At 46.8% G+C, this 14,154-nt stretch overlaps 1 protein-coding gene across 2 annotated transcripts in view; it reads right to left on the bottom strand.

Annotated features, from left to right (window-relative positions):
- LOC115145257 (SH2B adapter protein 1-like) overlaps positions 1-5,913 on the bottom strand; it is a 42,589-nt gene extending 36,676 nt beyond the window's left edge. The window contains exons 1-5 of one of the 2 annotated variants that reach the window (XM_065003170.1): positions 5,570-5,913; positions 2,332-4,504; positions 883-984; positions 421-512; positions 141-223 (exon numbers count right to left, since the gene is read on the bottom strand). In XM_065003170.1, the coding sequence (XP_064859242.1) occupies positions 141-223; positions 421-512; positions 883-984; positions 2,332-4,092 (2,038 nt within the window). In that variant the 5' untranslated portion in view covers positions 4,093-4,504; positions 5,570-5,913. The remainder of the gene's footprint in view (positions 1-140; positions 224-420; positions 513-882; positions 985-2,331; positions 4,505-5,569) is intronic. The other variant, XM_065003171.1, reaches the window with a different exon arrangement.
- Positions 5,914-14,154: the final 8,241 nt, after the last annotated feature.

Raw genomic sequence — 14,154 nt, 5'->3', positions numbered from 1 at the left:
GCGCAAAAAATGTTCGGCGATCGACTAGGAATGCCTAGTTGATTACGACTGCGATTGACTGGTTGGTATATACTGGTCTAAGAGTAGTGGCTTGGGGAGGTGTCAAGGGGTCGATTTGGGATTTGGCATGCCCCACTCACCTTGAGAGAGGCGGTCACTGAATTCTGGCGTTCCACTAATGTCCATGGGTCCCCCACACACAGCTTCTATGTCCTCCTGTTCACTGTACAGTCAAGATACACAAAACTTGTTCTAGGCGGGATGTCGCTCCTACTTCTGTTGACCTCATCAATAGTTGACCGACAGTGAATACAAGAATATACATGGTCCCTCTTAACTCTCATTCACTGCCCCCCCCCCCCCCCCCCTAATCACTGACTTGAAAGAAAACTCATATTACTTAACACCCAATTTGCTTACCTGATACATATACCGTTCCTGATGTCACTCAACCAGGCTCTCATCTGCACAGCATCTCGCGTTTCAATCACATACTGCACCTGTCCCTCCAACTGACAGAGAGAAAGATAGGGTTAGCGAGAGAGTGAGAATGGGGGCAACAGAGAGAGGGGGTGAGAGAGGGAGGGAGGCGAGAAAAAGAGGGCGAGAGAAAGAGAGGGGGTGAGAGACAGATAGGGTGAGAGAGAGACAGGGGGGGTGAGAGAGGGAGGGGGGTGCGAAAAAGAGAGGGTGAGAGAAAGAGAGGGGGAGTGCGAGAGAGAGAGGGGGCGACAGAGGGGGGTGAGAGAAAGCGAGCGAGCGAAATACAAGTCAGTCTACAGCTGAACAGGAGCGGACTACCTGAATTAAATGAACTGAGAGAACAAGAAAGGGGAATTGAAAAAATAAGGAAATGAAAGGATGGACAGATCAGAGTGTTACCTGCAGGAGGAAGGTGTTCTCCTTGTCAGGCACCTCCAGGGCTGTGGTGCTCCTCACATCCACAATAGAGCAGCATGGGATAGTCAGCCTGGGCTTGGAGGACTGAGAAACAGGGGGAAAGAGAAGAACATTGAATAAATAAGACACCATCTATGCGCTCAGAGAAATTGTGCAATTTTCACATTATGACAGATCATTAATTTCCAAGCATTACAAAGGAGCATGTTGACAGGTTGTCATGCCTTTCAGTGTTATATCAAGGATACACAATCTACCCTGATGCCTCCAACCCCCCACCTACTGGTGAGCCAGGCCCAGCCAATCAGAATGAGTTTTTCCCCCCAAAAGGGGCTTTATTATAGACAGATATATTCCTCAGCATCACAACCGCAGGAGGTGGTCTGCGGTTGTGAGGCCAGTTGGACGTACTGCCAAATTCTCTAAAACGACGTTGAAGGTGACTTATGGTAGTGAAATTAACATGAATTCTCTGGCAACAGCTCTGGTGGAGCATGCCAATTGCACACACCCTCAAAACTTGAGACATCTGTGGCATTGTGTTGTGTGACAAAACTGCACATTTTAGAGTGGCCTTTTGTCCCTAGCAAATGCTGTTTAATCAGCTTCTTGATATGCCACAACCTGGTCAGGTGGATGGATTATCTTGGCAAAGGAGAAACGCTCACTAACAGGGATACAAACAAATTTGTGCACAAAATTTGAGAGAAATAATTGTTTTGTGCTTATAAAACTTTCTGGTATCTTTTATGTACATGTTGAGTTTATAGTTTTGTTAGGTTTTGCCACAATATATTGAAAAAGTGTTTTAAATAACTCAATTACTAATCTACTCCCTTCCCTGAAAATCCCACCCCCAATAATTCCTTAACAGGTCTAAAAACCCTACCAATCCTGTGACTCTCACAAATATCCAGCTCCTCCCCTGACAATCCCACCCACAGTGATTGACAGGCTAAACTGTTAAGAATGTGGCCAGGATTTCAAATGACAATAAGGAACTTAAAATCGAAAATGGGAGGAATAATATAGTTTTACCCAATAAGGATTTGAATGAAAATGTTGTACTTTGTATGTTAAGAATAAGCATTGTTAAATTTCACAATAAGTTTTAATTTTTTTTGTCACAAATAATGCGATCACAATAATGTAGTACAATTACAAACATGAACTTTATCTTCCCCAAAAAATTCTCAATATGGCAGTGTTATCTGTTAGGGCATTAAACTGTCAACTTAAAAACAACAAACTGGAGTTTTGCATTTCAATTTCATCATTGATTATGTTCACGTAAAAACAATATAGCAAGCGTATTATTAATGTATCATTATCAAATATGATTTTTTGGGGGGCAGCTATATACACCGAGTATATAAAACATTAAGAACACCTTTCTAATATTGAGTTGCACAGGGCAGGTCTCACACTCACTTTAGGCGGGATGAAGAACTCCAGATAGTACTCCTCGCCCCGCTCCCCCTCCTTGTCCCTCTCTCTCAGGACCAGTCGGCACTTGTGCCAACGACCGCCCCTCCAGCCCACAGTGCCCCCGGGGACGAGAGGCTGCACTGCGGCTGTTTGAGCAGCATTAGCGGTGGACGAGGTGTTGTTTAAGCCAGTACCAGCGTTGTTGTGTTCTTGTGTGCCGTGGTGCAGCAGGCCAAAGGAAAAGCCAGGGAAACCACCGTGGCTCCCGGCAAACTCATCTGGCATGGAGGAGCTGACGCTGACTCCTCCCTCCCTCACCAGCCGGCCCGTCTTCCTCAGGGTTGCGCTGCTGCTGCTGCTGGGGGGCAGGCCGGAGGAAGGCGACACCACGGCCGAAGTGGGCGCTGAGGAGAGAACGGGGGGTGGGGAGCGAGACAGACGCAACTTCTCCAGCCGGTGGCTCCACTTCTCCTTCTCTCCCCCCTCGCCATTGCTCCGCCGGCGGTCCCGCGCTTCCGACAACGAGAGGGAGGTGGCACTGCTGGAGGAAGACGGGGGCAGGGAGGAGGAGGAGGAGTGTGGGAGGGAGAGGGGCAGGGAGAGAGAGACAGGCATGGAAGAGGTGGGCGTAGGGGACTGAGTGCCAGAGTTCCTCTTGGAGGAAGAGCCGGTGGCAGCGTCTTGGACCCCCATTGTGTAGCTGTAGCTGGAGGGCAGCTGGGAGGAGCTCTGTGGGGAGTCACTGGACGAGCTGCGCCAGTGCAGGATGCCCCGGACACTACCCCGCACGCTGCGCCCAACACTCCGCAGAGAGAAGCGCTTCTTCAGTTTGGTTTTGGACTGGCTTCCTGTCGAGGCCGGTGTGCCGTTACCCTTGGAGCGGGGAGGGGGTGTGTCGGAGCAAGGGGAGGCAGGCGTTTGGGGCATGTGGGAGGAGTCTTCATTGTCCAAGCAAACTTCCAGATCCGCCTCGCCCTCATCTAGCTCCACCTCCTCCTCCATGACCGTTACGCCCGCCCAGCTATCCTCCTCTTCCTCGGCCGTTGTTTCTCCATTGCCCGGGCCGACGCCAGGGAAGTGTTTAACAGTAACTGGGGCACCCCTCTCTTCCCGCCCGCCATTGTTTCCTCCTCCCACTGAGGAGGAGCAGGAGGAGGAGGAAGATGGGGGGAGGACCGTTGTGACAGCATAGGAATCTTGAAATTGGTCCCCACTTCGGGTTTCCAACACCAGGCGTGTGGAGGCAGGCTTGGGCAGAGCTCGCACCGGGTTGGCTGGGGCACAGGCGTGGTAGCAGGATCCCTCGGTGATGGGAGGGGGAGAGACCGCCTCCTCTTCCAGGGAGGTGGCGTCTAATTGGGGAGCCCAGCTCCCTGCCTCCATCCCGGGGGCTGTACCCGGCGCCCCTGCCACCCCCTCCAGTTCGCTCTGGAAATGTCGGACAAAGCGGTCAGTGAAGCGGCGACAGAAGGCGGCAGCAGAGTCGGGGGAGTAGTGAGGGTTCTCCAGGAGGAACGCCCGGAAGTGGCGGGCAAAGTCCCCGGCCGCCATGCGGGCATGCAGCTCACAGAACTCCGTCCAGCTCAGGCAGGGGGAGGGTGTGGGGGTGTCCGAGAGCGAGGAGGGGTGAGGCTGGGCCAAGGGAGGTGGCCGAGGGAACAGTGGCAACAGGGAGGGGGATGGAGGGGACGGGGAGGGTGACGGGGGCAGGGTAGAGGAGTTGGCTGCCCGCAGGCTAGGCGGGGTTAAAAGAGATCCGTTCATTCTACCAGGAGGGAGTGTAGGGGGGGCTGATTGGCCAATTAGCTGGCTGCTGATTGGTTTATCACTTAAGGTTGATTAATGAAATCTGCACAGCTCATCGGGGCTAATATACAAATGGGTGGGAATTCAAGTACCGTACTACACCAGGCATAGAGTAGATTCACCCCCATTTAAAACCTTCAGCTAAAAGACTACCGTAACAGACTGATGAGCACAGACAGAGAAGAGGTAGAAATATAGGGTGTCTGTCTCTGTGCAACATGCTTTCATATATTTAAAAAGGTCTATGATAAAAGACAGGGAGGAGTCAGGGAGGAGGTATAGGACAAAGGGGCAAGGTAAATTAGGTGAGGTTCACAAGTGGCCGTCCTGCTTATGGTCCACCACACATCCACAAGAACACAACTGCAGCCTGTGAAAACAATACAAGCACAATCAAATGGTGACATCACATTACCTGTTACATATGTTCTCCAGATCCATAACAAACTCTATTATGATCTACAATATCTAATCAACTGTGTAACTAATACAAATACCCCTAGCACCGGTTGCCACCTCTAGTTGTTGTCTGTCAGACTAGTGGTCACAACAGTTGTGTCAAGTGTCACTGATTTAAATTGAGTCGATGCTTTACATCCACAAAAACAACAAATGTATTAGCAACCCGTTTGACTGACAGCCCATTCAATTAGGTAGCTAGAGATCTTCACATAACGGTACTTAGGTAGCTAGGTATGGTGAAAATCCACCAACTGATTTGTCAGTGTTCAGATAAGTAGCCGCGTAATCACTTTGACATACTGTAGCAAATCTACATAGCTAACTATCTACCTTGATGACGAAAAAAAAAATACCTTGCCGCTAGATTGTTGTAGCTAGCTAGCTAGACTACCTAGCTAGTTTGCAAACTGGCGCTGGATGTAAACAATCCAGAGAGCCTGGTTGGTACTAACGTTACTGGCTAACGCAGTTAGCTGGAATTCACAAACCATTGTCGGCCTCGAAAGAAACTCGAGGCCAGTGCTTGATTGCTAAAATAACACAAAGGAGAGACAGTTCACTAACTAGATAGCTAATATTACAGAGTAATGATAGTGCGTGGACATAACAGACAGTGTGGTCATGTTAGCTTAGCTAACGTTAACTAGCAACAAGAGCCAGCACATCGCGTGATAAACAATCTAGTAAGCGTTACTGCGCTAGCTAGCTAACGTTCGCTAACTAGCGACCCACCACAGCTAGCTAGTAACGCCACCCATCTTCTGGACAGAACCATGTTAGCTAACTAAATAAAAAGGCACAAGCTTGAAGCAGTTAGCTAACTAGCCAATATTCAACAATGAAGCTAAAAATGTAAGCCTAGCTAGCGGTTTTAATTCAATAACAGCGGTTTAGCCAGCTAACCGTAGCTAGCTAGGCTATTATCATTGAATAAGGGGTGCTAGCTAATTGAAGTAATGTTATGTTTACCCACTTGTACACGCGTGTCTTCAAAATAGTGACCACTTTACAGTTAGCTAGTTAAATCGTAACTTGTGCCTCCCAGATGTGCTACTACAGCCGACAGGCGAATCGCTATAGCTACCGTCAATATGTGGCTAGCTATTATTATTAGCTAGCCAGCTATGAATAAAATAACTAATTTAGCAATATTGCGTTGGCTTACATTACAATTCGTTCATATGTCCGCGATATAATTGTCGTTTTATAACAGTTGTGGCTAACATATGAATATTTCTGCGCTCCAATATCTCTCGCGATATAGTGGGAGAGAGAGGATGGGCTGCGGGAGGTGAAAGTAGACTAGCCAGGAGGAGATGCAATAGTCTGTTTGCATTCAGAGTCCCTGGATGGTGGGGAAATGGAGGGGTTACTAAAAACATTTCGAAATTCATTAAATGAGTGTGTTGGTCTCATACTGAACTACCACGCTATCTATTTTTTTTTTATTCATAATTTGCATGAATTTTTATGTTTACAACAAGCCTATATAATTGCATACCATTTCAAATGTTTTTGTACTACTTGCATCGTACTAACTTGCATTGTTCCCCCTTTATGCTGCTGCTGCTACTACTCTCTGTTATTATCTATTTATCTATGCATACGTTTAATAACTCTTACCCACATGTACATATTACCTCAATTACCTCGACTAACCGGTGCCCCCGCACATTGACGCTGTACCGGTACCCCCTGTATATAGCCTCACTATTGTTATTGTACTACTGCTCTTGAATGATTTGTTACTTTTATTTCTTCATTTTTACTTAAAAACACATTGTTGGTTAAGGGCTTGTAAGTAAGCATTTCACTGTAAGGTATACTGCACCTTTTGTATTCGGTGCATGTGACAAATAACATTTGATTTGCATTCAAATATATCCTTAAAGAGATTGGTAAATTATTTATTTCAAACTAGCTGAATAGATCCATGATTACTGTAGACTATAGTAGGCCTACATGCAGCATTTCTGTGTCAGTGGCCACGTGAGCACATAGGCCAACTGCTGTGCTTGGTGTTGGTGTTGTCTTTATAGCTGGCTTTCAGTGTTGTGTTGTTTATACACAGTGTGTACTTACTGTCAATTTTTATCTCAATATCAAATCCTTTCTGCGTAACAATTAAGTTCCTTACTGTGATTGTTTTCCAATAAAGTTTTCTAAAATAGAGGAATGCACTACAATAGAATAGCATTGAATAGACTAAAATAGAATAGAGAAGGATTAGCAGGTGTGTTCATAATTTGTCTTTCATTAACAAAAAAATGTATACTGGAAATCTTAAATACTCTGGCTTTGATTGATTGTGATGATTGATTTGATGATTGTGGACTACAGGAAAAGGAGGACCGAGCACGCCCCCATTCTCATCGACGGGTCTTTAGTGGAGCAGGTTGAGAGCTTCAAGTTCCTTGGTGTCCACATCAACAACAAACTATCATGGTCCAAACACACCAAGACAGTCGCGAAGAGGGCACGACAACGCCTTTTCCCCCTCAGGAGACTGAAAAGATATGCCATGGGTCCTCAGATCCTCAAAAAGTTATACAGCTGCACCACTGAGAGCATCACCGCCTGGTATGACAGGGCACCCCGGAGCCAAACACTAATCCTGCATCCTGGGTTGGTGAGATGGAGGAAGAGGGGGGAATGTCGGGAGTACGGATGGTGTTCTCACCGGTAGATATGGAGCAGGGGAGCATCGGGTGAGTCTCCTGTTTTTGTTTTTTTCTGTCTGGGTTTAGAATTTGAGTTTTTATTTTATTCTTTCATGGGGTCTAATTTTACTTTTGTTAGTTTAAATGTAAGGGGTTTAAGGGATTGTGTTAAGAGGAGGGCGGTTTTTAGTTATTTGGAGGGTGTGGGGTTTGATTTTTGTTTTTTACAGGAGGTTCACCTGAGGGATGGAGGGGATGTTAATAGGTTTAAGAGGGAGTGGGACAAGGGGGAGTCAGTTTGGGGTATTGGGGGTGCACTCATCGGGGTAGGGATTTTGTGTGGGCGCAGGGAGGTAAAAGTGGAGGATTCTTTGTGGTAATGCAGGGAGGGTTATAGGGGTGGATGTCACGATAAGGGATTGTAAATTTACATTAGTGGTGGTGTATGGGCCACAGGTGGTGGCAGACAGGAGGGAGATGGTGGACTGTCTGACGCCCTGTGTGTCACAAATAGGAAATTAGTGATAGGGGGGATTTTAATACAGATTTAGGAATGGGGGATAGCAGTGCAGGCGCCATTGCCGGGCTAATGGCTTGCCATGGTCTGGTAGATGGTGGTCTGCACACTACTCCGAAAATAGACGGTCCTACATGGCGCAACTCCAGGGGGGTTGAGCGGAGGCTCGACTATATTTTTGTACCCAGGTCTTTGGGTAAGTTGTCTGGGCGGCTGTTGCCTGTTTTCTTTTCGGATCACGACGGGGTGCTCCTGCAGGTGGGGTCGCCAGTCTGCCTCTTTGGTAGGGGGTACTGGAAGTTAGATCGGGATGTGCTGGAGGAGCAGGCTTTTGTTGACGGGTTTTATGGTTTCTTTTGGAGGCTTGAAGGCCTCCGGTCCATGTGCGAGGGGGTGTTAGATTGGTGGAAATTAGTTAAGGTGAGGATTAGGGCTTTTATAATAGGGTATTGCAAGAGGAAAAAAAGGGAGGAGAGGAGGGAGGTGGATCGTATCCAAAGGTTAATTGAACTCGAATACGAGGCAGGCAACCTCGGCGGGTCGTTTGACTGGGAGAGATCCGCAACCCTAAAGGCGCAGCTCAGAGAGTTGCAGGAGCGGAAGGCTCGAGCTTTCCTGGAGCGTGCGCATAGTGGCTTTCTAGAACATAATGAGACTTGTTCTGCTATGTTCTTTAAGTCAGTTAGGGCCAGACAGAGTAGGAAGGCAATGCATGGCGTTAGGGAAGAAAATGGTAGTATAGTTAGAGAACCAGAGGATATGGTCAGGGTGACAACTGATCATTTCCAAGGTTTATTTAAGGAAAGGGAAATAGATGTAGAGCAGGGAAATGTGTTTTTAGAACACCTGTCCAGGCGGTTGCCGGAGGACATTAGAGAAGTGATGGAGGCCCAGATTTCACTAGAAGAGGTTGAGAGCGCTCTTAGGAGGATGGGAAAAGGGAAGGTGCCTGGGATGGATGGGCTGCCGGCTGAGTTTTATCTCAAGTTTTGGGGTATACTTGGACCAGTGGTCCTCGAAGTCTTGAAGGCCATCCTTGAGACGGGGGTCCCGGGGGGATCAATGGCTGTTGGAGTGCTGTCACTTTTATATAAGAAGGGGGAAGTAACAGACCTTGGCAACTGGCGGCCGTTGACCATGCTGTGTGTAGATTACAAGCTACTTGCAAAGGTTTTAGCAGACCGGTTGCGCACAGCCCTTCCCTACGTCGTCCATGAGGATCAGACGTGCGGGGTAGAGGGCCGCTCTATTAGATGGAACCTACAGTTAATCAGGGACTCCGTTGCTTGGGTTGAAGATAGAGGACTGCCTTTAATGGTAGCAGCGCTAGATCAGGCGAAAGCCTTTGATCGCGTGAATAGATCCTTTTTATTCAGAGTGTTAGGTCGATTAGGATTTGGGGAGTTCATAGGATGGATTCGTACATTATATGTCGGAGCGGGGTACCGAGTTAGTGTAAATAGTCACTTGGGTGACGTTTTTGACCTCTCGTCTGGGGTCAGGCAGGGGTGCCCACTCTCGGCTCTCCTCTTCGTTCTGTACATGGAGCCTCTGGGGGCTGCCATTAGGGCAGACACAGGGGTGGAAGGATTGTTGATCCCTGGAAGTGGTGGGCTGCGTGTTAAGATGACGCAGTACGCCGATGACACTTCCTTGCTGCTGTGCAAGGACTCGTGCCTGACAAGGTCCCTTGCCATCTTTGGGGATTTCACCCGAGTGTCGGGAGCAATTCTGAACCATGCAAAGTCTTCCGTCAAGTTTTTCGGAAGATGGCTCGGTAGAACGGATGTGCCTGGTGGGTTATCTCTCTGTGAGGGGGCCCTGAGGATTCTCGGGGTCCATTTTGAGACATCCGGCTCAGCGACGCTAAACTGGAACATGCGTATCGCAGTGGTACAGAGGAAGCTAGCAATGTGGAAGGCTAGGTATTTGTCTTTTATGGGCAAAGTCCTGGTCCTAAAGGTAGATATGTTGCCGTCTCTTTTGTATTTGGCGTACATCTTACCCATTGCCGGCTTGTCTGAGGAGGCCTCTAGTGAGGCTTGTGTTTCAGTTTATGTGGAGTGGCAGGTGCGAGTGGGTCGCCAGGGCACGCATGATCTGTCCCATCGGGGAGGGAGGTAGGGGGGTACCACATTTCCCCCTCAAGCTGGACACAATTTATGTTTCTTTCTTGTTAACGGAGCTTGCTCATCCAGTGATACACCCGTCCGGTTACCTCCTGCGGGTGTTCTTCTCGTATCAGGCGAGAAGCGTAATGGTGTGGTCTAACACGGGTCCTCGGGCGGAACAGCTGCCATGGCACTTTGGTCATGCGGCCAAGTGGCTGCTTGCGCACCCTGAGGGTGAAGTTGCCCGAGTAGGTTTAGATCACAGGCACCTGTACGAGGAGGTCAGAAAGGCAGGGAGTCCGGCGCCTGTAGTGGGCATCTCGGAAGTGGTCTGGGAGGGAGTGCAGGTGCGGGGTCTGGACAACAGGCTCAAGGACCTGAATTGGTTGAGCTTCCATAAGTGCTTGCCGGTACGTTCCATCATGTACCGGTATAGTTTGGTGCAATCCCCCACCTGTCCAAGATCCTCTTGTGGCAGGGAGGAGACTGTGCGCCATGTCTTTTGGGACTGTGCCTTTGCCGGAGTAGTATGGGCTAGGGCACGGGTGTTGTTAGGTTTGGTAAGGGGGGATTTTGTATTGACGTGGGCCAGGTTAGAGAGAGGTGTAGGGAGAGCGAGAGGGACGGATAGGGACAGGTTTCTGCTCTGGCTTCTCATGAGTCTCTTTAAACGGGGGCTGTGGGAAGCCAGGCAGAACATGGTGAAGACAGGGAAAGATTGGGGGGTGGAAGGGATAGTGAGGAGGGTGGAAGGAGATTTGAGGGGGAGGATGAAGAGGGAAGGAGAGGAAGTGGGGGCAGCATGCTGCTCGGGAGAGGTGGAAGGGGGGTTTAGGGCTGGGTGTCATTTAGATTTGTAAGGGGATAGATTAGGGACGGGGAGATAGGGAAAGGTAGTTTGTAGGGTGACTGGGACGGAAGATGCTCCCCTGAGGTTTTGTTTGGGGTTTTTGTAACAGTCTGGTACATGGTGGTGTAGAGCCACAATTATTTTCAGAGAGGCTATACAGGCAAGTGTGTGGCCTACAACCTCCTGTGCCAGAACTGAAAGAAATTGCGGAATATGACTTCAGAGAGAAGTTGGAGAAGGTAAGTAACTTTATACTGTCATGGATGTAATGGTACTGTTAATTTGCACTAAGTTTGAAAAAATACTAGGGTTGTAGTTGCTTATGAATACCTTTCCACATGGATTTGGTTTCCTTTTCTTGGCAGTCAATCTTTTTTAAGGGTAGTGATAATTAGTTTATTGTTTTGCTAATTTGTCCCAAAACACTGTTATTGAACTATTTAAGATCCAGTTAGCACAAACTGTTGACGAGGCACAAGAAGAGGTCATGGAGGCCTCTGAACAACTGATCATGTTGGGTTAGGTGCGATATATTTGTACATTGGAGGAGAGTGATGCCCTGGTGGAATCAGCCACAAAGTTCTACTTAGAAAGCAGGCTACAGGATGCTCTTGAGCAGTGAGTTTCCATATATCTAAGGAATCTCCTAAGTTTAGTTAAATTCTTTAGGGCAAATTCATTGTGTGACCTTTTTTTACTTTATAGATTCAAATAGGGTCTGGAGTGTCTATGTCTCCTGCCTTACATGAAACCTCTTCAGAGAGGTTTTCATCTACGCTGAGAAGCCTCTTTTGGCCAAAGACAGCTTCTCTCTTCAAAGCAGAGCGCTCCCCACCTTGTACCAATCAAAGAGCAATCGAGAGCAGAGTCATATGTTTCTGGAAGAACAGGCCGCTGGAGGTGGAAGGTTAGATGTAAAACCATGATCATTGAAGTAACATGGCCCATATCAGTAAAACATCACCTAATCGCTCTCACAACTGTGGGACAGCATTTTATAGACTTATTCTTTCATGGGCCCCCTAAGAATGTAATAGATAAATTAAATCCCAAACTACTTTCACTTAAGAGTATCGTGTTCTCCAATAAGTGTTACTTACGGACTTTAATGCCCCCCCCCTCCCTTTTTTCAGGGGGGAACACATACCCTTTAACCCTGGAGAAGGTTTTCATTTTCACTTCGGGGGCTTCAGCATTCCTAGGCTGGGATTTCCAGTGGAGCCACAGCTACAGTTCTCTCTGCTACCGCACGGCAAGCGGTACCGGAGCTCCAAGTCTAGGTCCAAGAGGCTTCTAAACAGATTCTACCCCAAGCCATAAGACTACTGAACATCTAATCAAATGGCTACCCAGACTTATTTGCTGCTACTCTGTTATTATCTGTGCATAGTCACTTTAATATCTCTACCTACATGTATATATTACCTCGACTAACCGGTGCCCCTGCACATTGACTCTATACCAGTACCCCCTGTATATAGCCTCACTATTGTTATTTTACTGCTGTTCTTTAACTATTTGTTACTTTAGGTATTTTTTTAAACTGCATTGTTGGTTAAGGGCTTGTAAATAAGCATTTTACTGTAAGGTCTACTGCACCTGTTGTATTCGGTGCATGTGACAAATACAATTTGATTTGATTTAAAGGGAATTCATTTAAGGGGAATTATCCTAAAAGTGTATTGCATGACTACCTAGTAAGTCAGGAATACTGCAGCCAACGTTAATTGGTGATGTGTCCCAAAAGGGTTGGTATTATGAAAGTTTCCGACAGGATTGTCCATCAGCAACAAACAAAAAAGTTAAGTTTTCTAAAACATTACAACCAACCAGAGTCAATTGGACACAGTAATACATAATGCAGCTTTAATATTTCAATAAATGTATGATTTCTTAGTGGGTAAACGGAGCATTAGGAACAGTTGTTAAGTCATGTATGTCAAGGGACTATGTTACAATATGTGCAATGTTACCATAAATATTACAGTAAATATGGCCATTCCATTTACATGTGTTATGGCAATAAAAATAGACACTATAGTTGGTTCATAGGTCGTGGTGCAGCAAGTTGATGAGGAAAGTGGAGAAGCACTGGTGGGACTTTGAGTGAAGTGACTGAGGGCAGAAAAGGATGTCAGGGTGCCCAGGAACTTGAAACTGCTGATCATCTCCATGTCAATTTACAGTAGATGGGAGAATGGTCAAGTATCACCATCTACTTTGTTTTGCTTACGCTGAGACTGTTGTCCTATCACCATCGTGTCAGGTCCCACAGCTCCTTCATGTACTCATGATCACTGGTGATCAGGTGTATCATGGTAGTGTTGTCAGCATGTGTAGGTGTTGGGTCCATTCTGGGGATACACATTCTTGTGATAATGTAAAAAAAAATAATAATAATTACCCCCAGAGGCCTGAGTCTGCTAACCAGTTAGTGGGTCAAGATGATGTTGAAAGCAGAGCTATAAATGAAAACACACAGACTTATGTAAAATGTATACTTGACATTTGTTGGGATGATAAGCAAACTGGAGTTGGTCCAGTGAATATTTGCTACCATGTGCTACACAATATCTATTGTTCCAGTTTTTAAAATCGATATGGACTGGGCTGCAGTGGAGATGGTAAGAAGTTTCGATATCATGGGGACCTAACGTCCTTTCCTAGTACACCCACACAGACACTGCAGTCAACAATGCCAACCAGCTGCTCTCCATCCTACAGTGGCTGAGTACGTTTTGCCTGACGTCAAACATTAACAAGAGTGTCGGATTGAAGTGTCTGGAAAAAATGTAAACAGAAGAGAGGGGATTACCTTGGTCAACTTTACTGGCACAGTGGTTTTAAAATAATTTATAATTGTAGTCACTTTCAATTAACTCCAAGACCCATAGATTGTTTGTGGTTCATAACATTAACACACGACTGACATTAAATGTTGCTTGACCGTAGATTGGAATACGTGTTTTAATAACATTGGATATTTGATTGGGCTTAATGCTGCATACCTTGCTGTGTTGTGCATGCCAACCAAGTGAGAATACTTGATGAATCAGGTCTTCTCTGCTGCGTTATCAGCCTCCCCCTTACCCACTCCAAGCTCCTCTTCATGGTTCCCTTCTGCAAGACACAATTGTGTGAAAATAAAGCGTAAGGAATGGGAACCCTATTCCTTTGAAGCAGTAGTATATAGTACTGGGCATATGCCTGAAGTTATTTTACCCTAATAGGCTTCGATGGAATGTAAATATTCCAAAAACGAAGTGAACATCTACTCTGTTCGAAAGCTATGTTGTAGATGCCAGCAAAGGCTTTACAAGGTTGTCACTAGCCAAACTTGCTTTATGTGAGCTTTTCAGTGTCTTCATGCTAATCGCGAGCTAGAGTGACTAACACTAGAATTGAACTACAGCCAGTCAG

The sequence above is a fragment of the Oncorhynchus nerka genome, linkage group LG17 (genome assembly GCF_034236695.1).
Source record: "Oncorhynchus nerka isolate Pitt River linkage group LG17, Oner_Uvic_2.0, whole genome shotgun sequence".
Taxonomy (NCBI): domain Eukaryota; kingdom Metazoa; phylum Chordata; class Actinopteri; order Salmoniformes; family Salmonidae; genus Oncorhynchus; species Oncorhynchus nerka.
The sequence above is the reverse complement of the archived record's forward strand: the minus strand, read 5'-3'. Positions and strand labels throughout refer to the sequence as shown.